Source organism: Poromitra crassiceps (genome assembly GCF_964638095.1).
Source record: "Poromitra crassiceps genome assembly, chromosome: 21".
Lineage (NCBI taxonomy): Eukaryota > Metazoa > Chordata > Actinopteri > Beryciformes > Melamphaidae > Poromitra > Poromitra crassiceps.
Genome location: NC_139638.1, coordinates 17,232,039 through 17,255,627, shown reverse-complemented (window position 1 = coordinate 17,255,627; position 23,589 = coordinate 17,232,039). Strand labels below are relative to the sequence as shown.

Below are 23,589 nucleotides of genomic sequence, written 5' to 3'. Positions count from 1 at the left end.
GTACACATCAGTGATCGAACATAGATAGAGAAGTCATAAAAACAACTGCTTAATAAAACAGAAGAGGTGTAAATCATGATCTTCTGAAGGTGAAAAAAACACAATACTTAGAAAAACATAAAAACAGCTCGCCTCAAAAGAAGAAACACAAAGCAGCAACAAAAAAATGAAGTAGACAAGCAGACACATGACAGGAAGTAGGTCTGATGCAGGAAATGAAATCATCTGGGAAGTGTGTGTGTGTGTGTGTGTGTGTGTGTGTGTGTGTGTGTGTGTGTGTGTGTGTGTGTGTGTGTGTGTGTGTGCGTGTGCGTGTGCGTGTGCGTGTGCGCGTGCGCGTGTGTGTGTGTGTAGTGTAGTGTACATGCGTGTGTGGGGGTACAAGCAGGAGGTTCAAATAATTGCATATTACTGTGTCACAGAGAGGTCACTGATTAGCTCTTTCTGGTTAAATTTGCAAGTCAAAAATGACGAGGAGCCAATAGTCTGTGTCAGAAAACGAGGTAGCCAATAGTCTGTGTCAGAAGATCCAGAAGTTGTAGCAGCTGTTTTCGGCCTAACGAGCAGTTAGACCGAAAACAGATTCTCAGCTTTATATGGATCATTATGAGCATGGCCTTGTATAGCCTACAAGCCAGTATGATCCAGATATTTGTTAAAGGGGACCTATTTATGCTAATTTACACTTCTATATTTTATTATTATTATTTTATTTTGAGACTTCACTTCAGCAGCTTTGCATATTCACAGTTTTAGCTCCTTTAGCTGACAGCAGAAACGACCGTGAAAAAGAGTGTCAAACAAACACAAGCTAAATGACAGTATACGTCGCATCGCTTGTATTTTGACATTGCGAGTGAGAGCAGAAGTAGCTGAAGGGGTTGATGTATGTGTTGTATAGTGTTAAAATTGTGTGAACTGTCACAGTTTTGGAATATGGTAATTTAGTGACAAATACAGCCTGTAAAGTCGGTTGAATTGGGACATCACACACTCAAGTCTGGTTCCATAGCAGGGCTGGACTGGCCATCAGGCCCACAGGGCATTTGCCCGGTGGGCCGACATGCCCTGTGGGCCGGTTAGGCAAAGAAAAAGAAAGAAAAGGGCGAAAAAAGGGGTAAATAATTGTCTGAGCGGCCCATAAAACAGGTAGATTTAGTGTTTTTAGGGAGTGGCACGGTTGGTTGGAGCGCGAAGATGCGTGGTGTCGTGTGTGGTCGATTATAGTGGGCCGGTCTGGGGGCCAAAATGGCAGGGCCGAGTTTTTGTCCCAGTCCAGCCCTGTTCCATAGCATCCAATAGCTTCTCTGCAACCATGTGATGTGACTGACGTCTCTGGAGGGCAGCCCTCCAGAGCAAGCAGGCCCACCGCACCCCATTACGCAGAGTACGCAGACTGCGTAGGGCATCATGTGACTGAGGGCACCAAAAAAAAAAAAAAAAATTTTTTTGGTGCCCTCAGTCAGGCCACTCACTGAACAGCACTAGTGGTTTTATTACTTTATTCAGGGTTAAAGTGGGTGCATCTCATTGTAAAATTGGACTCGGCCCAAATTGGGCTTCAAACGGCCCAAATTGGGCTTCAAGCGGCCCAAATCTGGCTTCAACCGGCCCAAATCTGGCTTCAACTGGCCCAAATCTGGCTTCAACTGGCCCAAATCGGGCTTCAGACGGTCCAAATCTGGCTTCAAACAGCCCAAATCTGGCTTCAAACGGCCCAAATTGGGCTTCAAACAGCCCAAATTTTTCGCCGCCGCCCTTCGGACACCGGCACGCACGTCGGCCTGTATCGGCCTGGCCTGCTTGGTATCTAATGCCCGGCCTGAATTATGATCCCAGTCCGCCCCTGCTTGCATGTACAGTTTAACAATCACTTGTTTGCTGACATGTACAGTAATTCTAACAATTGTTTGTTTCCCACATGTAATGAAATGTGAGATACACTAGTATCGTTCATAATTAATGATTTTGCAGTCTTTCGTTTGACAGTTATTGAAAGTTTTACGGGGGGGGGACCACAAAACAATTACGCTTAGGGCACCCAAATGGCCAGCAGCGGCCCTGAGAGCAAGTATACAAGCGGGCTGGATGCCGCTCCACGCTGCAGGTGGCGCTAGAAGAGTGCAAAACATACAGGATATGATGATATAGTGAAGCGATTTTTTTAGAGCAACTTGTCCGATTTTGCTAGTGCTTTCCTTTCACTTCCTATGTAGCCTGGTGCTGGTTGCCCTCCAGCCAATGGTCAATGGTCTTGCCCCTTGACGTGATGTCAGCTGAAAACAATGCACGGGGCTGGAGCAATGACCATATAAGGTAATCATTAGGGTCTACCTAACATAGAGACACTGCATGAAATAGGCCACGCCCATCACGGGGAAAAGCTCTGTTCATTTCCACACACCAGCGTCATTTTCCTTGAATTAAACATAGCTAAAAGCTGTTGTGTGGTGGGGCTGCGCAGACAAACAAAAAAAATCACCAGTTAAAGTTTTTTTGTACTCCTGAGCAAAACGAGGAAGCCATTGAGAATTGGCGAGAAGAAAAATATGGATCTAGCTGTCAAGAAGTAAGTTGGAGTGCAATCTTTTTGTGCATGCACGTGACATAGGAGAACGCCAGGATTGGAGGGGGGGTTTCTGTTTTCCCCCGTCTTGGGCGTGGCTTCTGAATGATGACGCGTTTTGCAGTGTCTCTAGACCCGTGTTCTCGTTCCACTCACGTAACCTCTCCTTCAGAGCAGGTCTACATCCCACCATTTTTGCTAATGGTGATAACTTTCACATACGTTCACCTCACTATTTGTACAGTATATACGACACAATATGGAAAAGAATAATAAGTCCCCTTTAAACAAGCTCTTTCTAGATTTTGCAACATTATAAAAGTCAGACTGAGCATTGGGTCACACTCATTATATACTCTATGTAATAGGGTGGAGTCTAAAGTGTTAAGCTGTTTGTGAACATCAGTGAAGCTTCATCATGATCAGGTCAAACTCAACACTGTCCATTGTCTCAGACATTTAGCGTTTCCCCACTTCCTCCTCGTCTCTCTCCCCCACTTCCTCCTCCACTTCCTCCTCCTCTCTCCCCCACTTCCTCCCCCACTTCCTCCTCCACTTCCTCCTCCTCTCTCCTCCTCCTCTCCTCTCTCCCCCACTTCCTCCTCCACTTCCTCCTCCTCTCTCCCCCACTTCCTCCTCTCTCCTCCTCTCTCCTCTCTCCCTTCTCCTCCTCCTCTCTCCCCCACTTCCTCCTCTCTCCTCCTCCTCTCTCCACTTCCTCCTCTCTCCTCTATCCTCCTCTCTCCCCCACTTCCTCCTCCTCTCTCCTCTCCAACTTCCTCCTCCTCTCTCCCCCACTTCCTCCTCTCTCCTCCTCCTCTCTCCTCTCTCCCTTCTCCTCCTCCTCTCTCCCCCACTTCCTCCTCTATCCTCCTCTCTCCCCCACTTCCTCCTCCTCTCTCCTCTCCAACTTCCTCCTCCTCTCTCCTCCACTTCCTCCTCTCTCCACCCCCACTTCCTCCCCCACTTCCTCCTCCTCTCTCCTTCACTTCCTCCTCTTCTCTCCCCCACTTCCTCCTCCTCTCTCCTCCACTTCCTCCTCTCTCCACCCCCACTTCCTCCCCCACTTCCTCCTCCTCTCCTCCCCCACTTCCTCCTCCTCTCCTCCTCCTCTCTCCCCCACTTCCTCCTCCTCCACTTCCTCCTCTCTCCCCCACTTCCTCCTCCTCCACTTCCTCCTCCTCTCCTCCCCCACTTCCTCCCCCCCCCCGTCCTCCTCCTCCTCTTCCCCACTTCCTCCTCCTCCTCTCCCCCACTTCCTCCTCCTCTCTCCTGGTAGGCTACATCAGAGCTGTGAATCAGCTGGGCAGTGACTGAGTGTTATATTGCAGGTATTTCTGCACAGTGAAATGTGGGCGAGGCTCTGAACAAGCTGTTCCTCTGTACATCAGTACAGCAGGTTTTCACACCTCTACCCCCCCAAGACCACTGTCCTCTCCTGTGAGAAAACAGCTGTCATAAGCACAGTGCACTGATTCTGTGATGGGGAGGAGGGGGGGAGGGAGAGAGAGAGAGAGAGAGAGAGAGGGAGAGAGAGAGAGAGAGAGAGAGAGAGAGAGAGACCAAAAGTCCATATCAGCTCACTGTTGATAAAGGTTTTCGCTCCCATGGGACCGTCTGAACCAAGGGGGGAGGGAGAGAGCGGGAGAGAGAGAGAGGGAAAGTAACACAAAAGGGGGGGTTGTGTGTGTATCATGTGCGTTTATTAGGTGTGTGTGTGTGTGTGTGTGTGTGTGTGTGTGTGTGTGTGAGAGAGAGAGAAAGAGAGAGAGAGAGAGAGACAGAGACAGAGACAGAGAAAGAGAGAGATAGCAGCATGTCACATTGTGATATTTTTTTATTTCTCTAATAATAGGTACTAAAATCTTGTGGCACGAAGCAGCAATGTTCTCTGCCAATGTGAATGGATCATTAATACAGTATGCAATCTTTATTCAAATAGATGCTGTAGGAATGTTATTTACTGTGTGGAGTTATTTCAAAACATATATTTTAGAGTATCTAATAATGCTACGCTTGACCAGTTTTATTTTATTGGGGGGGGGGGGGCTCCCTTGTTTTTTTAAAGATACAGGTAACAATGAAGCCAAACTTTACCTTGAGAAAAACCGTTTTAGCTCATTTGCAGTGAATAATGAGAAATAACCGAGACTATTTCATGCAGCCACTCCATAGACCAAGATCACTCAGCTCTCAAGTGGCTTGCAGAGGTGACTCAGTGCCACCCGATGGACTAGAGATGTAGTGCAGAACGTTACCGTCGTCAACGGACCTATGAGATGGGGTGCTCTAGTATGAATACCAGACATGTACTGTAACAGCTATGTGTACCTGTTGTCCACTTCTCAAAGACGGCACAGAAATTAATATGAATCATTTATTGAAATTATTCAATTGAAGTTGGTACATTTTACACAAACAAATAAATAATGATATGGTCAGTTTAAAGAAAATGACACAAACACTAGATGAAAAGTGCAACATAACATAACATAACATAACATAACGTAACGTAACGTAACGTAACGTAACGTAACATAACATAACATAACATAACATAACATAACGTAACATAACATGTTTAAAAACAGTAACCCTGAATCTGTTTTTGTTTTTAATCATCATAAAGTCTCACTTCAATAATGGGTGTATTTAGTAAACATGACATGGCATAGCAATCCATATCCAGCAGGTGGCAGAATAAGTTATATATATATATATATTTATATTTAAATTAGGTTAGATCATCTATAGGCACATTATGGCTGCAACACACTCTTCTTATTTACACAACTTCATCAGTAAAAATGGTCCATCTCAACTGGAAGCACAGTATCCTCCTGTAGATATGTCTGCTTCAAGGGAACGCTTCTTCTGTATTGCGTTGGTCACTTGTCTTCAGCACAGCAAGAGAGAAACATGTCAATAACTTAGTCATTTAACTCTATGGTCAACTTTACATTTTAAATACTCACAAGATCAAGTATAGGCTAATGCAGGGATACTCAACTTGCTTTGCCCGGGGGGCCACTTTCGTGAAATGATAGAAGGCGAGGGGCCAGTTAATAAACAATCAATATACATTTTTCTGTAGCGGATTGTAGGTTTTTGGGGTGTCAGCCGGAGTTTAGGCTGAGTTAGGTTAAGTTAGTTAGGTTAAGTACATACATAAGTGCCTGGGTAGCGAGCAGACGGCGGTATTTGACAATTTAGCTGCTAAACCATAGATTATTGAAAGATATTCCATATTCCAGACTGAAATGCTATAACAGAAGTGGAGTATTGGCCAGAATGACATGAACATTTGGACACTTATTCAGCGGGTATCTTGCATGTTGCGTTCAGGTGCACTGTATTTTCTTTTCTTTCTTTTTTTTTTGCAATTCCATTGCGGGCCACACAGTTGAGTATCACTGGGCTAATGTATGCACCACACACAGTTTAATAGCTTGCTGCTGAATGATATGGCATAATGATTGAAAATGCAAGCTATCTACTATTTTATAATTTTTGCTGAAATAATTTGCCACCATAATACCAGGATGCAATTTAACTTTCACCGCTTATACAGAGAAAAAAGAAAGCCAAGCAAACAGGCAATAAGTCCGAGGAGAATTCCACCCAAAACCAACAATATTCATTGTAAACACTGTAATATAATGTTAAAATACATCACGAGCTTGCTTGGTTGATTAACTGGTTTAGTAGGAACTGAATACCGGTGTAAAACATATTTACTATTTTCTATGTCAAAAGCTGTTTTTTTTTTTTACCATAATGATTAATTGAACATCCACGTGACTGATGATCGGTCAACAAGGAAATGATTAAAATGTGCATCCCTAAGGATAAAACAGCAGTTGTTGTGTTTGTCTTTACCATCCCTAAGGATGAGACAGTATTTGTTGTGTTTGTCTTTACCATCGCAAGTTCCCTCGAAGGAAAGGCAGGGTGCTCCATTGACAACTCGTGCGGCATCTGAAAGAGTTAATCAGTGATCATAAATCAACAACATGACGTGTTGTTGTGGACGGATTCGTTCATTCCGTGTCGATGGGTGAGCAGGGGGAAGCACTAACCAGGACAGGTGGAGCCATGAACAGGTAATTAAAGGGGTAGTGCATCAGGTTGATGCAGGTGGAGGAGTAGAGGTCTGCGTAGCGCATCAGCTGACTGGCAAAGAGCGTCTGTCTGGAGCCGCTGCGCAGGAGGCTGCCCATTTGTCCATAGGACATGTCCATTCTGTAGGTCACGACCTGCAACACAGCCGGCGTCGGACAAAAACCTCTGAGACAGAACAGGTTTCTATAGAGAGACCTCAGGATAGTGGCACTGGCAGGTACCCACCTTGTGGCAGTTTGTGGAATCTCAGTGGCTAGTCAGTGGAAGCTATAGTGGCTAGTCAGTGGAAGCTAGTGGCTAGTCAGTGGAAGCTATAGTGGCTAGTCAGGGGAAGCTATAGTGGCTAGTCAGAGGAAGCTATAGTGGCTAGTCAGGGGAAGCTATAGTGGCTAGTCAGGGGAAGCTATAGTGGCTAGTCAGAGGAAGCTAGTGGCTAGTCAGGGGAAGCTATAGTGGCTAGTCAGGGGAAGCTATAGTGGCTAGTCAGTGGAAGCTATAGTGGCTGGTCAGGGGAAGCTATAGTGGCTAGTCAGTGGAAGCTATAGTGGCTAGTCAGGGGAAGCTATAGTGGCTAGTCAGTGGAAGCTATAGTGGCTAGTCAGGGGAAGCTATAGTGGCTAGTCAGGGGAAGCTATAGTGGCTAGTCAGTGGAAGCTATAGGCTAGTCAGTGGAAGCTATAGTGGCTAGTCAGTGGAAGCGAGTGGCTAGTCAGTGGAAGCTATAGTGGCTAGTCAGTGGAAGCTATAGTGGCTAGTCAGGGGAAGCTATAGTGGCTAGTCAGTGGAAGCTATAGTGGCTAGTCAGGGGAAGCTATAGTGGCTAGTCAGGGGAAGCTATAGTGGCTAGTCAGTGGAAGCTATAGTGGCTAGTCAGTGGAAGCTCTAGTGGCTAGTCAGTGGAAGCTAGTGGCTAGTCAGGGGAAGCTATAGTGGCTAGTCAGTGGAAGCTATAGTGGCTAGTCAGTGGAAGCTATAGTGGCTAGTCAGGGGAAGCTATAGTGGCTAGTCAGTGGAAGCTATAGTGGCTAGTCAGGGGAAGCTATAGTGGCTAGTCAGTGGAAGCTATAGTGACTAGTCAGTGGAAGCTATAGTGGCTAGTCAGTGGAAGCTATAGTGGCTAGTCAGGGGAAGCTATAGTGGCTAGTCAGTGGAAGCTATAGTGGCTAGTCAGGGGAAGCTATAGTGGCTAGTCAGGGGAAGCTATAGTGGCTAGTCAGTGGAAGCTATAGTGGCTAGTCAGTGGAAGCTATAGTGGCTAGTCAGTGGAAGCTATAGTGGCTAGTCAGGGGAAGCTATAGTGGCTAGTCAGTGGAAGCTATAGTGGCTAGTCAGCGGAAGCTATAGTGGCTAGTCAGGGGAAGCTATAGTGGCTAGTCAGTGGAAGCTATAGTGGCTAGTCAGTGGAAGCTATAGTGGCTAGTCAGGGGAAGCTATAGTGGCTAGTCAGGGGAAGCTCTAGTGGCTAGTCAGGGGAAGCAATAGTGGCTAGTCAGGGGAAGCTATAGTGGCTAGTCAGTGGAAGCTATAGTGGCTAGTCAGGGGAGCTATAGTGGCTAGTCAGTGGAAGCTATAGGCTAGTCAGTGGAAGCTATAGTGGCTAGTCAGGGGAAGCTATAGTGGCTAGTCAGTGGAAGCTATAGTGGCTAGTCAGGGGAAGCTATAGTGGCTAGTCAGGGGAAGCTCTAGTGGCTAGTCAGGGGGGGCTATAGTGGCTAGTCAGTGGAAGCTATAGTGGCTAGTCAGGGGAAGCTATAGTGGCTAGTCAGTGGAAGCTATAGTGGCTAGTCAGTGGAAGCTATAGTGGCTAGTCAGGGGAAGCTATAGTGGCTAGTCAGGGGAAGCTATAGTGGCTAGTCAGGGGAAGCTATAGTGGCTAGTCAGTGGAAGCTATAGTGGCTAGTCAGTGGAAGCTATAGTGGCTAGTCAGGGGAAGCTATAGTGGCTAGTCAGGGGAAGCTATAGTGGCTAGTCAGTGGAAGATATAGTGGCTAGTCAGTGGAATCTCAGTGGCTAGTCAGGGGAAGCTATAGTGGCTAGTCAGGGGAAGCTATAGTGGCTAGTCAGTGGAAGCTATAGTGGCTAGTCAGTGGAAGCTAGTCAGTGGAAGCTAGTCAGTGGAATCTCAGTGGCTAGTCAGTGGACGCTATAGTGGCTAGTCAGTGGAAGCTATAGTGGCTAGTCAGGGGAAGCTATAGGCTAGTCAGTGGAAGCTATAGTGGCTAGTCAGTGGAAGCTATAGTGGCTAGTCAGGGGAAGCTATAGGCTAGTCAGTGGAAGCTATAGTGGCTAGTCAGTGGAAGTAATAGTGGCTAGTCAGGGGAAGCTATAGTAGCTAGTCAGTGGAAGCTATAGTGGCTAGTCAGTGGAAGCTATAGGCTAGTCAGGGGAAGCTATAGTGGCTAGTCAGTGGAATCTCAGTGGCTAGTCAGTGGAAGCTATAGTGGCTAGTCAGGGGAAGCTATAGTGGCTAGTCAGGGGAAGCTATAGGCTAGTCAGTGGAAGCTATAGTGGCTAGTCAGTGGAAGCTATAGTGGCTAGTCAGGGGAAGCTATAGGCTAGTCAGTGGAAGCTATAGTGGCTAGTCAGTGGAAGTAATAGTGGCTAGTCAGGGGAAGCTATAGTGGCTAGTCAGGGGAAGCTATAGTGGCTAGTCAGGGGAAGCTATAGTGGCTAGTCAGTGGAAGCTATAGTGGCTAGTCAGTGGAAGCTATAGTGGCTAGTCAGGGGAAGCTATAGTGGCTAGTCAGGGGAAGCTATAGTGGCTAGTCAGTGGCACCCCAGCTGACAGCAACTGCCGACAGATGTGCCACAGGCTGCCACTGCTTGCCACTAACTAGCCACTGAGATGTCACAAACTGCCACCTGAGGTGACACTACATGCCAGTGCCGGGGTCGGCCTGACTTTGTTTCTGTTGCAGTAAGGCATATGTAACTGGACATATAATTACTGTAACATGTTGAAGGTAATAGCTTAGTGGTAACAATAACATGTCTCAGCCACCGTTATTTATAACCATATCAGCCACTATCATATCAGTCATTTATGTTGCTTGCTTTTTAATTCTCTTGGCTGGTGATGTGTTTTGGCTTTGATACACATCACTGGTATCAGATCTTTTTCTTTTTTAATCCAAAGAAGTTACTTTTCAGAAATTGAGAAAACTATTCTTACTTTTGAAATTGTACCGTGAATAAGTAAGCTGAATCATAACTGAACAGGTTTCATGGGCCCTAGTGTTTTGGAACTTTCTCAGCATCGTAAGAACTGTGCAAGCCCACAGTTCTACTGAGAAGATCGGACATCAAAACTGGAATCACAAGGTTTTCATAACACAGATACAACATGCTAGCATGCGCGACTCATTCCTCCTTTTAGCACTAATTTAGCATGATCAGTTTACTTCAACTGGTTTATTTTTGATTATATTTCTCTTTACGAGGAATTGTGCAGTGCAGATTGCCAGCCACATATTTTATGCCCCCCCGCCCCCCCACGTTAAATAATTTCTACACTGTAAAATAAATAAATAATGTAAAATATATATTTGACACATGCTAATATTATAATGCACTGCTGAGCCACATACTAGTCGGCATCAAATGTTCCATCATTTAATCTGTCCCTTATTCTTTGGTTATTTGATGACAAGGTGCTGCTGTTCTCACTGTACTGATCTGAGCTAACAGGGGAGACGATCATGCAGTAAGGATGCAGGATTCGAATGGGCTACCATATTTAAAGCACATGGTATGTTCCTTCATCCTCCACCAGGGGTCCTCCTCCATCTCCTTGTGGATGTGCTTGAATAAGGGTAGTGTAGTGACAGATACTACTTTTTTGGGGGGGCGGGGGGGGGGGGGGGTGTAAATGGGTAATGTTCCCAGCGAGTTAAACAAAGTCATGTGTGGAATCAGAAACCTATGAAAAGCAAGAAAAGGTTCCAACATGGGTCAGGAAGCTCCTTGGTCAAAGAGTTTCCTTGACAGAGGAGAAAGAGGCTGTTATGGTCGATGGAGCTCACCTTTATCCGGGTCTGAATGCTACTGATGTCAGGACATTCTCGACTGCCACTGTCCAGGTCCCTTCAGAGGACAAAGACAGAAGACCACTCATTAACACTGTCCAGGTCCCTTCAGAGGACAAAGACAGAAGACCACTCATTAACACTGTCCAGGTCCCTTCAGAGGACAAAGACAGAAGACCACTCATTAACACTGTCCAGGTCCCTTCAGAGGACAAAGACAGAAGACCACTCATTAACAGCCGTGTCACTTCATGTAATCCATGATGCAGTGCAGCTGTTCTACACAAAAACTCACTTGTAAAGTTCAGCTAAGAAGCCATCGAGACGCTTCAGCTCATCAAAGAGACCTAGAAGTAAGCAAAAACAAAACTTTATGGCCTGGGTGAATACTCGATTCTGATTGGCTGCAGGGTGTCCATTCATTTGTGATAATGTACAGTGCTAATGTACACCTAGCTAAATGGTCTGTTCACATCAAAGCGCCAGGATCACGACAGAGCCGTTTGAGCTCTATACCACCGTTAACGCTTAATATGGCACTTTTATAAGTGAAAATGGAGTCGGTCAAAGTAACTATTTAGATTACCCCCGTGTGTGCTCGGTTTATTAAAATAACGGCTATTTAGAAATCGGATTTTCGTTCTGGTCAGCTGACACAAAATTGTGAGAATATAGAGCTTGTTCTTACTTTTCTTCTCTTTCCACACTTGCACCTCCTTGGCGAGCTCCGGCACCACCAGAAAGGTCTTCCAGCCTTGGCGCTTCTTCGACTTGAGGATGTCTCCAAAGATGTGGTCTCCGATATAGAGGATGTCCTTTCCCCTCACATCCAGCAGATCACAGACGATGTCTGAGGAGCCTGCAGAGAGAGAGAGAGAGAGAGAGAGAGAGAAATACACAGGAGGAGACAACATCAGAATTAGAAGAATAGAGGGAGAAAATGAGATAGCTGTTCTTCCTTTAAAACGCATGAAAACACACACGCACACGCACACACACACACACACACACACACACACACACACACACACACACACCAGTAGCGTAGCCAGACTCGGCTCATTGGGTGTGCCACAGAAAGCCAGGGTGTGCCAGGGGGCGGACCATTTGACGGACCAAAAGACCCAAAAAAAATTGGGTCTTTTCAAACCAGATTTAGAAGAATATTTGTGTGTTGCTCCTTTTCGCACTCATGCAGTCAATTAAATTGTATTTTTTGGCAACATGTAAAACCACTTTGTTTAGTATCTCAAAAAAGTATCACCTACTTTTTCCAATGAGTGTTCTAGCAAGTTTGGTTGGCATGCAGGTTCGTCTACTGCAGAGAGATCTGTAGCGTCAGTGTCCTCTGGCTCTGCACAAACCTCCGGTGTGTTGTTGGCTGCGTTCCCCGCTGTTAACGTCATTGTTTCGGCTGCATCATCTTCTTCATCATCGTCTGTCTCTTCTCCACTGTACACCACCAATACAGGTGCGGGAACGGGTGCACTACAATCCGCACTTGTTGAGGGGAAGGGTGACGACGAGTCATCTTCTTCCTCGTCGTTTCTTGTCTTTGCCGAAAAAGCTTAAAAGCGAGCTTTGTTTCATGTCTTCTTGATTTGGCGCTGCCTCTGCTGTGCGTGCATTTGTTTACTTTACGTGGACGACAGCTTAACTAGTTTCCCATGATGCTCCGGGGCACATAGGACAGCGGACAGTTGGACACAGTGCATGACAGCGTTGACATGTGTTTTGCAGACAAAACAAAACACTTTTTTTACCCCATTTTTTTGGGTGCGCCAGCGGCCTGTCTGGGTGGCATTTGCACACCCTAGCGCACCCGTGCCTACGCGCATGACACACACACACACACACACACACACACACACACACACACACACCCCTTGCCTCTCACCCTTCCTCCCTATCTGAGCCCTTTCTCACCTCCAGAGTATACAGTTCCATGTTGGAGATCTCCGGTGTAGGTTCCGATGCGGAGCTTTCCTGTGTACTGGGTCCGACATAGAGCCGATTACAAATCTGTTGCAGACAGTTCCCCATTTACAGTCTATGTGAATGTAGGATGTGAGGCTCGTTCCTACCGTGTCCACTTGTCTCAGCACCGTCCCCTCGCCGAAGAAGAGTGGCTTCCTGGTGTCCACAACCACAAGGTCGAAGAAGGAACGCCAGGACTTTTTTGTCCCGCCAGGCTGGAATGAAGAACGAGGCAGTAAATAATGTGCTTGATCATCTTAAAGGGTCACTTTGCAGATTTTTAAAAAAAATATATTTTATTTTACAATTTTCAGAACACAAACGGACTCAGACAAAACAGAACAAAACAAAACAAAAAACAAAAATATACATATATCAACATTCCAATGTTACAGCGTTGTGCTATCAGAGATGTGCATGGGATCCCGTGCAAGGGGTCCATGAAAAGTCAGCTGTGCAAGTTACTTGTCGCTTTCAACCTCGTCTGAGTACGCCAGAAATGGGTCCCAGATAGCCGAGAATTTTAGAAGAGAATTGGTCCTCAGGAACCGGAGTCTCTCCATACGTATAACCGAAACCATGTCATAAAAATTAATATATAGGCCTTAGAGTACCAATCAAATATTTTGGCCCAAAATCCAGACAGTGAAGGACAAAACCAAAAAGCATGGGATAGTGTACCCTCTGACACCTGACACCTATCACATAGTGGTGAGACAGAAGGGTAGATCTTGTGCAACCTGGACTTGGAATACTTTGCTGATTTTCAACCAGCTTTTTTTTATCATTACAAAAGTATATGAAGGATCAGCCGAGCAGCATTTTGGTAAACAAACCGCGTTTCCGGGGGGAAACGACAATGGAGTCAGCCTTGAGTGCTCACTCTAGCCCCGGCTATGTTGTTTACATTTAAAAAACTGCGACAGTTCACACAACTTTAACACATCAGACTCTTGAGCTACTTCTGCTCTCACTCAGAATGTCAAAATATAAGCGATGTGATTTATTCAGATATTAACGTTTGTTTGGCACAACTCACTGCTGCGGGGTTCCGCATTTCCGGGGGAATCGGGGGGATTGTGATGTCACGCTGATTCGTATATATATATATATATACCGTATATATATATATATATATATATATATATATATTATGCAAATGAACAATGTTTAACTTCCCTCCATCTTGCCTGGACCGAGAGCTTATTTATATTTATTCACAGAACTTCCTGGTCCAAATTATGTCATAATGATGTCATTTGGAGCAGTTTTGTCATGGTGTCACTATTACCGTCACTATCAGTATGATTATTGCTCTCTCCACCTTCATTCGCAGAATGAATGGGGAGCTCTCGGTCCAGGCGAGATGGAGAGAACATTGTTCATTTGCATACTACTGATTTTGTAATGAAAACAAAGCTGGTTGAAAATCACCAAAGTGGCTCTTTAACTGGGAACTTCATTGGGCCCAACAACACTAAATATTTAAAACCAAATGATCTTACCTTAGGAGCACTTTCAAGCAAGTATGACATGATGACCTTCGTGGGAAATATAAAACAAACTGTTAGAATGAATGGCAGTTTTAAAGGCATTCCTCTTCATATTGATATCATGTGTTGTTTGTTTAGAAGCTCACCTCAGTGTAGCTGTAGTCACTGTTGGTGGCGAGGAAGACCTTGGCGACCTCCTTGATCCGACTCAAGAGTATAGGCAGATTTGGCTGAGTGAGACAATTAGTCAAGATTGGACAAATTTAATGTGAGACCACAAATCTTCTCAAATCTCAAAAAGAGGCCAAGAGACATTTTAGAAGATGAAATGATCAAATACTTGTATCTTAAGTACTCACGTCTTTGACAACATATTTCTCCAAATTCTTTGTAGTTCTTTCTTTCAGGCATCCCTATATACACACACACACACAGATATTAAAGTTGTTACACATTTTTTTTTTCTCCATGAAACACATTCATATTTTTTAATGTAAGGTCAATGAGATGTTGTTAATTAACCGTATCGTGAACGTGATCCATTGCATCTCGAACGTCCTGGAACATGCTTCTGAAGGACATAAACAGGTCGCCATGCTGGAAGCCTTTCAGGAGGCTGGAAGAAATGTCCCAGCAGACAAAGAGCGGAGGCAGTGGTTTTGTTTAACGATACATAATATATTTTATAATTGTTTGAGGTGAGAGATAAGAGGAGCGGAGGGGAGGGGAGTGGTCAAAGGAGGAGGGCAATAAAAGGTATCTCCACTCACTTTGTATATCGGGTACATCTGGTGAAGAAGTCTACAAGGCAAGCGTAGAGATATGTCTCTGTAGAGTGAGTGAGAACACAGCACATTTAAGTTGCTTATATCATTCAGATTATTTATTTCAGTTGCGTAATAGTGAAAAACTATAAACAATGAAGTCATTAATATTATTGTACTGTAATTCTAACTCAGATTCTCAATCTAATAATAAGGGTTACCAAGCTAAGAGAGGTATTCTACTTCTAAAAATATGATGTGACTTCACCTCAAGATAACGAATTGAGGATAAAGAAAAACACACAATAACGATCAATGTAACTCATTTATTAAAAATCTATGATTTTAACGAACAATAAGAATAATAAAATGTATACCAGAAAGGTTAAAGAGAGTGTTAAGAATGTGGAAACGGTCGGTGTCATCTCTCTGAATGAACATGTTGGGGTAGTAGTCAGGAATTTCTTCCCTGTGGAAAAGAAGCATATTACAGCTCAGATTACAGAGGCAGTTCACAACAGACAGACTCCAATTTACACAAGGCTATAATGAGAAATTGATATGGATGATGGTTACTAAGGAGTACCAGAGTCATCTAGAGGATTATAAATTGGAGAGGGTGAAGACCATTCCATGCATAACTAAACACTGTACTGCACTCACCTCTTTTAAATCACATTTTAAAAGGTCTATATTTTTGTTACTTTGATTTATTAATGGTTTAGTGCCTATAACATCATTCTATAATTCTGTTAAATGTCCTATGTATGATTATTATTAAAATAGTCTCCATATCATAACTACAGTACTAGCCATGTATGACAAAATAACCAACACAGTGTGTGCGTAGGCTAATATATTATTCATGGTAACCCGCCCAGATATGAACATGAACTCTAATAATCATACTAAAAATATAAACCTACACACAGACAGACACTCACTCCCAAATCCCACAGTGCCAGGTGGAGGATATAAATATACTTTTGATATTTGTGAGCAGTTACATCAGCATTGTAAGCCAACACAAAGCAGAGGGAATTCCAGATAGTGCTGCTATTTTAGTCTCTAATTAGTTTAAAAGAAAATATGTTGTTTATATTCAACGCTGAAATAAGACCTGAAACAATGAGTCACTGTTTAACCAGCGGGCTCACAGACGACAGGGTCATGTTAGTATTGATGTTGTAAAGCAAATACACAGGTTATGATACTGCTTGGTCGACACAATTCAGCTTTGTTAGGGCCGCCCACTCAAGGCAGCTCATCCCATTGTGCTCACAGTGATGTATTTCATATACTTTCTGCTTACAGACACACAGGAGGACAGAGGGGGACAGAGGAGGACAGAGGGGGACAGAGGGGGGAGGGGCAGAGGAGGAGAGGGGGACAGAGGGGGGAGGGGCAGAGGAGGACAGAGGGGGACAGAGGGGGGAGGGGCAGAGGAGGAGAGAGGGACAGAGGGGGAGGGGCAGAGGAGGAGAGGGGGACAGAGGGGGGAGGGGCAGATGAGGACAGAGGAGGAGAGGGGGACAGAGGGGGAGGGGCAGAGGAGGAGAGGGGGACAGAGGGGGACAGAGGGGGGAGGGGCAGAGGAGGAGAGAGGGACAGAGGGGGAGGGGCAGAGGAGGAGAGAGGGACAGATGAGGGCAGAGGGGGGAGGGGGACAGAGGAGGACAGAGGAGGAGAGGGGGACAGATGAGGGCAGAGGGGGGAGGGGGATAGAGGAGGACACATGAGGACAGAGGAGGAGAGGGGGACAGATGAGGACAGAGGGGAGATGGGGACAGAGGAGGACACAGGAGGACAGATGGGGAGGGGGACAGAGGGAGAGAGGAGGACAGAGGGGGGAGGGGGACAGAGTAGGACAGAGGGAGAGAGGAGGACAGAGGGGGACAGATGGAGAGAGGGGGACAGAGTAGGACAGAGGGAGAGAGGAGGACAGAGGGGGACAGATGGAGAGAGGGGGACAGAGTAGGACAGAGGGAGAGAGGAGGACAGAGGAGGAGAGGAGGACAGAGGGAGAGAGGAGGACAGAGGCGGACAGAGGAGGAGAGGAGGACAGAGGGGGGGAGGGGGACAGAGGGGGACAGAGGAGGAGAGGAAGACAGAAAGGGGGGACAGAGGGGGACAGAGTACGACAGAGGGGGACAGAGGGGAGAGGAGGACAGAGGGAGAGAGGAGGACAGAGGGGCGAGAGGAGGACAGAGGGGGGAGAGGGGGACAGAGGGGGACAGACGAGGACAGATGAGGACAGAGGACGCAGGGGGACAGGGGAAGAAATGTTTGGTCCTTATTCTAAATATACTGTAGCTGAATCGCTTGGTTTGACCAAGTAAAACCAAGTAAAACCTTTTTCTAAGCATTTTATGAAATGTCTATGGCAAAATGAATGGCGGATGTAATCCCTTGGTGCGTACGCCCAACCTGGAAGAGGATGTGACTTTGGCACTCTATTACAATTTCAAATAATGTAACCTTTGACCTGAGAACACTTCAAATATAAATAAGCGGCACCAAAGGCCATTCTCCTAAGAGGCTGAGTTGACCATGGGAGATATATCATATATATATACAGACACATGACATTTTTAGACTGGATTCACTGGGATTTCTCTTTTACCTTTTCAGGAATCTGAAGCCGTGACTGCAGAGTAAAATATTCCCATTTGAATCCACCTTCAGGAGGTTTCCGTATCTGGTGTCAAACACCAGACCACTGAGGGATGGATTGAACAGAATAAGCTTATTCAGACATGATATCAGATCTCGGAATCAGATATGAATTGAGAGCGATGCGTGCCTGTTTACGTTCTTGTTTCATACTACCTCCTGACTTTAAGGTACGGCTAAAGGCTCTTATCTCTCCTCTATTTTGTCCACTGTGTTCATTCTGCTGTGTGGGGCCTCTGGGGCCTCTGGGAAAAATAGGTGGCTCATTTATTTGCACTGATGGAATGATAGAATATCTGATCCCTGGGCCACAGACACTGAGAATAGCTTGCACAGCAAGTGGGCCTAACCCTTAAAAATGGCTGGATTGCTCTGCCAAACCTCAGCTTGAATTTCATATTGCATTTCCACGTATCGTGACATGAAGCCTGATCGTGCGTTCCTTTATCGCAAAATAACTGGGATGTGGAGGCTAAATGACATTACATCCGTTTTGTTAGCGTTCCATTTGCAGAAAACTGTTCATTGGTCAGATCCAGTCGCTAACCAGGCTAGCCATTGTTAGCAATAACAATTGACAACATGGCATTTTGCGGCATTTTGCGCATACAAACACTGCATCCTCATGTCCACACAGATAGAAGTTAGGCAGTGCTGTGTGTACAGCTGATTTAATGAGACACAAACAAAACAGAAGTGCTAAACAATATTACTACGATTACTACTACTGTTGTTGCGCGGCGCAGCCATCTTGGATTTTTGAGGTTGGGGCTGCTGAGGCTCCTACGAGTTTGGAATGGGAAATATCAGCTCTGATGACGTCACCGCCCAGCTCATGACCTTTGAAGTCGTAAGATTACCAGTTCCCAGTTATGAAGGAATGCACGATTAGTTACAGCATGAAGGTACTGAGGTGCAGCACAGGACTCACCGTGTGGAGAAGGTGGGATCGTACGTGTAGCGCAGCAGCTCATGAGGGTAGCCAATGGACACCAGTCTGTCTCTCATCAGCTCAAAGCCCAGGCCTTCATAGTCAGGAGACTTATACACTACATACACACACACACACGTGCACACACACACACACGCACGCACGCACGCACACGCACACACACACACACACACACACACACACACAAGTCGTTATGCAGCCGACAAATCGAAAAACTTAAAATGGAAAATGTAGCCAGCACAATGTAAATACTGAAACTATAATAAACTCACAAACATAGCATAATGCTTTCATCAGTGTTGGGCAAGTTATTCGGGAAATGTAATTAGTTACTTATTACTTATTACTCTTTAAAAAAAACGAATAAAAATAACTACTTATTACTTGGTATCAAAAGTAATTAGTTACATTACTCATTACATTATTATGACTTTTGCTACCCCTCTTCTGAAAAAAGTGTCGTACAACCTGTTTAGCCAGCTCCTGTTAGAACTGAATCCACTTTATTGGAACAGTATTAATTCCTAATTAATTATTATGAATTAATTAATTCATAATTATTAGTCAAAATGCAGCCAAACTACAGACTTTCTATTTATTTGCCTAATTAGGACAAAAAACTAATCGTGTTAATCTTGCATAGCCACACTTTATTTTAGCCCTGTGCCAGCGCTGGAGAAAAGAATGCAGTAACTTGAGGTTACTTGGATTAGTAACTGTAATACAATTATTATAATTATTTTGAAATTGTAATCCCTTACATTACTAGTTACTGCGAAAGTAATCGAATGACAGTAATGGGTTACTTTACTTTACTGGCCAACACTGGCTTTCATCCAAAGCACCTTACAGTAGGACAGGACAACGAGGGCATCGTCATGGTAACGTAAGAAACACGGGATGGCCCCAGTGGGAAACAGATCCCTAAATCTGGCAGCATTAGCACCAGTATGCCCCTACTGTCCTGGACAACAAGTCACTCTCAAGGTGCTCTTGTTGTGCCGTGGTGGGTTTTGACATACTTGCCAGAGTGTAGTCCATATCAAAGCCGTAGCATTTGATGTTTTCCAGCGTCAGGCTCCTGTTGACGAACACCCTGTGATCACACATTGAACAAGACCGTTTAAGACTTCAGACAGAATGAACACAGGTAGAATGATAGAGGATGACATGCGGTGACTTTCACGGTCGCAACTGAACTCTGAAATCTGCATCTATTCCTGTGGTCCTCCTAAAACTTAGTGCACAATATTGAGTTCCTCCATATTTGCACTTTGTACAAAGCATTTTGGTTAGGGTTATGGTTTTGGTCACATATATATGTTTAAAATACATACTACAGCATGCGCTGGGACGCGTCATCAGTGATGTTAGCTGGGGTCGTAAGGTGTTTCGGGTCTGTTCAACATCAGACACCCTCGCCCAGTAGACCCAGCCCAGGCTGATTAAGACCCCGACCCGCGTCCCGGAAGCAGCCGCTCACGGATCAGCCTTCCTACTCTGTCTGCAACGTTGCCCGTGGAAGGGTTGATCATGCCCAATCCGCTGCAATAGAGTTTAGTGCTACATCGCAGCATTGTAAGACCCTTCGGTATTGTATACCCTTAGGTATATACTGTATATACAGTATATATATATATATATATATATATATATATATATATATATATATATATATATATATATGAGTGAACCAGGGTTAACCTAACCCTTTGCGTGCCAGAGCTGTCACCCGTGGCCTAGGTTGCCTCTCTCTCTCTCTCTCTCTCTCTCTCTCTCTCTCTCTCTCTCTCTCTCTCTCTCTATGTAACTCTCTCTGTCTGTGTGTGTGTGTGTGTGTGTGTGTGTGCGTGTGTGCGTGTGTCTCTCTCTCTCTCTCTCTCTCTGTGTGTGTGTGTGTGTGTGTGTGTGTGTGTGTGTGTGTGTGTGTGTGTGTGTGTGTGTGTGCGTGTGTGTGTGTGTGTGTGTGTGTGTGTGTGTGTGTGTGTGTGTGTGTGCGTGTGTCTCTCTCTCTCTTTAAAAAATAGCTCTCTGGGAGGAGACTAGAGATGTTATCAAAGCTCACTCTATGTTACTTTGAAATGACTTTCAACACTAGAGGTGTGAAAACAGATTAGAAAGGAGAGGATCCATTATGTATTGTTAACAAATGTCATTTGCGTTCTGTCCTGAGTTCTGTGTACGTTAAATAACTTCACAGAGTTCTGTGTACGTTAAAGGAGAAGTTCACAGAAAAACAAGGATGATTTATTTTGTACATGATCTCAGTGACATCACTGGTCCACAACTTTTTTTGGACGGCAACGGTGGCTCAGTAGCACTGCTGCCTCACAGCAAGAAGGTCCCGGGTTCGAACCCCGGTCCGTCCCAGGTCCTCTCTGTGTGGAGTATGCATGTTCTCCCCGTGTTCGTGTGGCTTTCTTCCGGGTGCTCCGGTCTCCTCGCACCATCAAAGACATGTATGTTAGCGTTAATACTCCTGTCAGTGTGTGTATGAGGCACTGGCAATTCTAACTGGAGTTCCAAGGGACAGCAGTTTGAAAATTAGCCATCTGGCTAACACTGGCGCATTTACAGTAATGTTCATTAATGTGCATTGTATAAATAAACAAACAACTCAAATCAACTCTCAATAACTGTCAAACTAAGTGAATGCCTGCAAAACTGTTCACAGTTTTGGGATATGTGTGAGATCACGTGCAAAATAAATCAGCATTGCTTTTCAGTGAAGTTCTCCTTTAACTTCCTGTCACATGCTCCCAGATAAGTTTTTTTAATCCGTGACACCCTGAAAGAGAGGCCTATCTAGCTCCAGACTCAACACGCCTGAACAGTTCATACCTATTGGGTTGCTGTTAATAATTTACCTACACGCTCTTGTTTTGTAAGTATGTTGCTGAGCAGTGAGGATGCCTCACGACATGTCAGATCAGTGTGTCTAGAAGAAGCTGGTAGGTAGACTGTGTCTGTGTGATACAGGTGGTTTTTAGCCGACTTCACGTAACCCGTAGATAGCCTACTCTACATATACTGCACAAAACCGTAGGCCTACTGCACGATCAGCACGATCAGCACTGATCATGACTATTATGTTCATGATGTATTGTAAGCAGATATTTTTTCCTGAATATTTATTGATTCATAAATGTAGGATAGGCTATGTTAGGGTGCAAAACATGTACTGCAATAAATAAATAAATAGATAAATAAATAAATAAATAAATAAATAAATAACAGGTGAACAGTGTCATAAAGCATTGTGTGATTTATTTACTGAAAAACACAGTTGGAAATTATGGTAGGCTCAATTAAGTCCCAAGTCATTTGATCTAAGTCTCAATTAAGTCCCAAGTAATTTGGTCCAATTCTCAATTAAGTCCCAAGTCATTGGTGCAAGTCTCAATTAAGTCCCAAGAGATTGGGTCCAATTCTCAATTAAGTCCCAAGTCATTGGTCCAAGTCTCAATTAAGTCCCAAGTCATTGGTCCAAGTCTCAATTAAGTCCCAAGTCATTTGGTCCAAGTCTCAATTAAGTCCCAAGTCATTTGGTCCAAGTCTCAATTAAGTCCCAAGTATTTTGGTCCAATTCTCAATTAAGTCCCAAGTCATTTGGTCCAAGTCTCAATTAAGTCCCAAGTCATTTGGTCCAAGTCTCAATTAAGTCCCAAGTATTTTGGTCCAATTCTCAATTAAGTCCCAAGTAATTTGTCCAAGTCTCAATTAAGTCCCAAGTCATTGGTTCAAGTCTCAATTAAGTCCCAAGTCATTTGTCCAAGTCTCAATTAAGTCCCAAGTATTTTGGTCCAATTCTCAATTAAGTCCCAAGTAATTTGTCCAAGTCTCAATTAAGTCCCAAGTCATTTGTTCAAGTCTCAATTAAGTCCCAAGTAATTTGTCCAAGTCTCAATTAAACCCAAGGCATTGGTCCATGTCTCAATTAAGTCCCAAGTCATTTGGTCCAAGTCTCAATTAAACCCAAGGCATTGGTCCATGTCTCAATTAAGTCCCAAGTCATTTGGTCCAAGTCTCAATTAAACCCAAGTCATTGGTCCATGTCTCAATTAGGTCCCAAGTCATTTTGTTTTGGGCTGAGAGAATTGCAAAAAGTGTTGCAACCCAGTCTCCCCTACTGACTTGGTGCTGCGAACTCAATGTTATAATGATGAGAACTAGCTCATAAAATATGTTCTTTCTGAGAAGCCTAAACGATGGTGCACAAATTAGTAATTATTATCCTAGTGTTGACAGTGTGGCCATATAAGGCATATATAGGCTACTGTCTGTTTACTTGAGTGTCACGCTCGCTCTGTTGCTGTGATGATCCGATTAATCATTGGCGAAAGCACGCTCCGACTCACTTTTGATGATAGTCTCTCATCTTCACCACGGACGCATCTGAGGAGCTCGGGTCTGGAGGATCTGGGTCCAACTTGAGTGTATCTTTCAATGCCCGTGTGTTTTCCTCCATTATCGACGCAGTTTCAAACGGAATGAACGAGGCTGGCTGGCTATGTCACAGCTCACAGTGCGTCGTCGCTTTTCGCCGTCACTCATTGGAGAGGTATTTAAAATAGTAGCTAGCACATTTACTCAAAAATGTGTAGGCGTGCGCGTAGAGGGGTTCCCACTGTTTTCGTGAGGGTAACCCCCCCTCCCTGTCTTGTTGTTTGTTGTAGCTCTTGACCACGCATTTGTCAAAACTCGTCCAGCTACAATTCGCTTTGAACATCTGATTGTGTTATCAGAGGCGCACACATGCCGCGGCTGCACGCGTGCGTAATTGGCATGGCTTTGCTGTTGACTGCTTCACTCCCACCGTGACGCGAACAAAGTTACCCTATTTATCACGCCAGAGCAGTGAACAGAAAGGCGAATGTTAACTCTGCACATTGTCTCTTAAATATAATGCAAATGGTACTGGTATGCGATTTGCATTTCATAAAGCATAGTCAATACGACTGGACGCAGGATGTATCCTCCCTAGACCCGTCTGATAACCTCAGATAACCTCATGTTG

General features: G+C 44.7%; 1 protein-coding gene across 1 annotated transcript; it reads right to left on the bottom strand.

The window, feature by feature from the left end:
• Nucleotides 1–5,166: 5,166 nt before the first annotated feature.
• Nucleotides 5,167–23,141, bottom strand: nt5c2l1 (5'-nucleotidase, cytosolic II, like 1). The gene is made up of 18 exons (XM_083657847.1): nucleotides 22,931–23,141; nucleotides 19,595–19,668; nucleotides 18,552–18,669; nucleotides 17,571–17,666; nucleotides 15,325–15,416; nucleotides 14,954–15,011; nucleotides 14,706–14,799; nucleotides 14,543–14,596; nucleotides 14,330–14,413; nucleotides 14,196–14,231; nucleotides 12,798–12,905; nucleotides 12,640–12,706; nucleotides 11,402–11,572; nucleotides 11,009–11,060; nucleotides 10,711–10,771; nucleotides 6,646–6,822; nucleotides 6,488–6,544; nucleotides 5,167–5,462 (listed from the first exon to the last, which is right to left on the bottom strand). The coding sequence occupies exons 1-18, from the start codon at nucleotides 23,038–23,040 to the stop codon at nucleotides 5,424–5,426; spliced, it is 1,548 nt and encodes a 515-aa protein (XP_083513973.1). The 5' UTR covers nucleotides 23,041–23,141; the 3' UTR covers nucleotides 5,167–5,423.
• Between the last annotated feature and the right edge of the window lie 448 nt (nucleotides 23,142–23,589).

Excerpts from the sequence above, each read along its gene's own strand:
- nt5c2l1 (XM_083657847.1), bottom strand. The coding sequence starts at position 23,040 with ATGGAGGAAAACACACGGGCATTGAAAGATACACTCAAGTTGGACCCA. Across the intron at positions 17,667-18,551 it reads GATCCCACCTTCTCCACACG|TGGTCTGGTGTTTGACACCA; the intron begins GTGAGTCCTGTG and ends TCCATCCCTCAG. Across the intron at positions 6,545-6,645 it reads TCATGGCTCCACCTGTCCTG|ATGCCGCACGAGTTGTCAAT; the intron begins GTTAGTGCTTCC and ends TAACTCTTTCAG.